Here is a 2,547-nt window from a genome sequence, read left to right as displayed (position 1 = left end):
CTGCTCCTGGAGGTGGGCGAGAGCGGCAAGAGGAGGACGCCAGACAGGTGCAGACCGGGGGCATCGTGGGGGATTCTTCAGGGTCACATCCCTGAAAAAGGGAGGTTGATCCCTCTGGTAGTGGGCACCGGATGGGAACCAACTTCCTCTCCTCTGCCCAGGACCAAAGAGAACGGTTTGGACCGAGACCCCCTGCACCCCGAGCACCTCAGCAAGCGGCCGTGCACCATGAGCCCGGCGCAGCGCTACAGCCCCAGCAACGGGCTGAGCCACCCCCCAAACGGGCTGGGGCACCCCCCTGCTGGCCCTCCCCTGCCCCAGCACTACCGCTTGGAGGACATGGCTATGGCACACCACTACCGCGACGCCTACCGGCACCCTGACCCCCGGGAGCTCCGTGAGCGCCAGCGGCCCACCGGTGAGCTGGGGCATCCCCCCGTACACTGAGGGGTGAACAGGGGGCTGGGACTCCCCTGAGGCACGCAAGTGCTACCAGGGGCTGATTCCCACCCCGCTCTTGCCTTGCAGCCATGCACGGGACGCGGCAGGAGGAGGTAATCGACCACCGGCTCACTGACCGGGAGTGGGCAGAGGAGTGGAAACACCTCAACAACGTACGTAGTACCCCCTTGCCCCATCCCCTGTGCGTGCACGCCTCCATTTTGCCCTCCATCCTCACTGTGTCCCCCTGAGGGCTTTTCTCCTGAGCATCCTCTGCTCCCTGGTGCTGGCACAGCCTGGCATAGCCCAAAACTCCCCACCTCGCACCAAGCACTGCAGCCCCCCAGCTGCTTGCAGCAGTCCCCCCTGCCACCAACCCTGATATTGCCCCCCCACAGCTGCTGAACTGCATCATGGACATGGTGGAGAAGACGCGGCGGTCACTGACGGTGCTGCGGCGGTGCCAGGAGGCCGATCGTGAGGAGCTCAACCACTGGATCCGGCGCTACAGCGACGCTGAGGACATGAAGAAAGGCAGCCCCCCCTCTGCACGCCCCCACAACAGCTCCTCCACCCCCGAGGCACCCCAGTTAGGTATTGACCCCTGGTGCCACGGGCCCCATGCCATTCTCCTGGGGGTCCAGCGCTGCCGGCGGGTGGGTTGCAAGAGGACAGCATCTCCTAATGGCATCCCCTGTCCCCTTTGCAGACGCTCACCGGGAATTCACACCACGGCCCCTCTCCGGGTACATGCCAGAGGAGATCTGGAGGAAGGCTGGTGAGTGTGGGGTGGGCACCAGCACCCATCAGTGTGCTGAGCTGGCAGGGTCTCTGCCCTGGTTCCCCACATTGGGGTGGCTGCCGGACTGGGGAATTTGGGATGAGTTTGTGGGGAGGGGGGATGCAGCTGCAGAGGGGGACGCGCGGAGCTGGGGCACCGGCACACTCCAGCCACGCTCGGCTGGTGCCTTCCAGAAGAAGCTGTGAATGAGGTGAAGCGCCAGGCCATGTCCGAGCTGCAGAAGGCCGTGTCGGATGCCGAGCGCAAAGCCCACGAGCTGATCACGACAGAGCGGGCCAAGATGGAGCGCGCCCTGGCCGAGGCCAAGCGCCAGGCGTCCGAGGATGCCCTGACGGTCATCAACCAGCAGGAGGACTCGAGCGAGGTAGGGCACTGGGGGCACAGGGGATGGGTTGGTGGTAGCGCAGGTGGGTGACCTACCTACTCCTCTTGCAATTGAGTTTGCAGCATCTGTGTGTGAGCGTGGGAATGGGGGGCTGCAGCAACACCGCAGGATGGGGAGGAGAGGGAAGTTCTTGCACCAAGATGGGGATAGGGCGTGTGGTCTGTGATGGGGTGCATGGTCCTGGATGGAGGTGCATGGTCCTGGATGGAGGTGCATGGTCCTGGATGGGGATGCACAGCCTAGGGATGGGGATGTACAGTCCAGTATGGGGGAACCTGGTTCACGATAGGGTAGCACAGTCTGGGACGGGGGTGCATGGTCCAGGATGATGTGCATGGTCTGGGATGTAGATGCACAGTCTGGAATGGAGGTGCATGGTCTGGAATGGGAATGCATGATCCAGAATGATGTGCATGGTCTGGGATATTGTGCATGGTCCAGGACGGGGAAGTATGGTTCAAGATGCGGGGACCTGGTCCAGGGTATGGGAGCACAGTCCAGAATTTGCCTGGCTTGGTAGGGGGATACACAGTCTGGGATGGATGCGCACAGTTTGGAATGATGTGCATAGTCTGTGGTGGGAATGCACAGTACAGGATGATGTACATGGTCCAGGATGGGGGTGCACAGTCTGGGATGGAGGTGCCTGGTCTGGTATGGGAATGTACAGTCAAGGATGGAATGCATAGTCTGGGATGATGGAGTGCCTGGTCCACACAGTCTGTCATGGGGGTGCAGGATCCAGAGCTGAGGTTTGGTTTCCCCCTTCCTGCAGAGCTGCTGGAACTGCGGGCGCAAGGCGAGTGAGACCTGCAGCGGCTGCAACACGGCCCGGTACTGCGGCTCCTTCTGCCAGCACAAGGATTGGGAGAAGCACCACCACGTCTGTGGGCAGACTCTGCAGGGGCTGCCGGGCCCC

General features: G+C 62.6%; 1 protein-coding gene across 1 annotated transcript in view; it reads left to right on the top strand.

Annotated features, from left to right (window-relative positions):
- Positions 1-2,547, top strand: part of CBFA2T3 (CBFA2/RUNX1 partner transcriptional co-repressor 3) — a 15,242-nt gene that overhangs the window by 8,713 nt on the left and 3,982 nt on the right. The window contains exons 7-13 of the mRNA XM_029965530.1: positions 1-47; positions 162-418; positions 529-614; positions 840-1,035; positions 1,151-1,219; positions 1,417-1,607; positions 2,404-2,542. The exon at positions 1-47 is cut by the window's left edge and continues 75 nt beyond it. Of these exons, the coding sequence (XP_029821390.1) occupies positions 1-47; positions 162-418; positions 529-614; positions 840-1,035; positions 1,151-1,219; positions 1,417-1,607; positions 2,404-2,542 (985 nt within the window). The remainder of the gene's footprint in view (positions 48-161; positions 419-528; positions 615-839; positions 1,036-1,150; positions 1,220-1,416; positions 1,608-2,403; positions 2,543-2,547) is intronic.

Source organism: Manacus vitellinus, unplaced genomic scaffold, assembly GCF_001715985.3.
Source record: "Manacus vitellinus isolate BGI_N305 unplaced genomic scaffold, ASM171598v3 scaffold_10_pilon, whole genome shotgun sequence".
Lineage (NCBI taxonomy): Eukaryota > Metazoa > Chordata > Aves > Passeriformes > Pipridae > Manacus > Manacus vitellinus.
The sequence above is the reverse complement of the archived record's forward strand: the minus strand, read 5'-3'. Positions and strand labels throughout refer to the sequence as shown.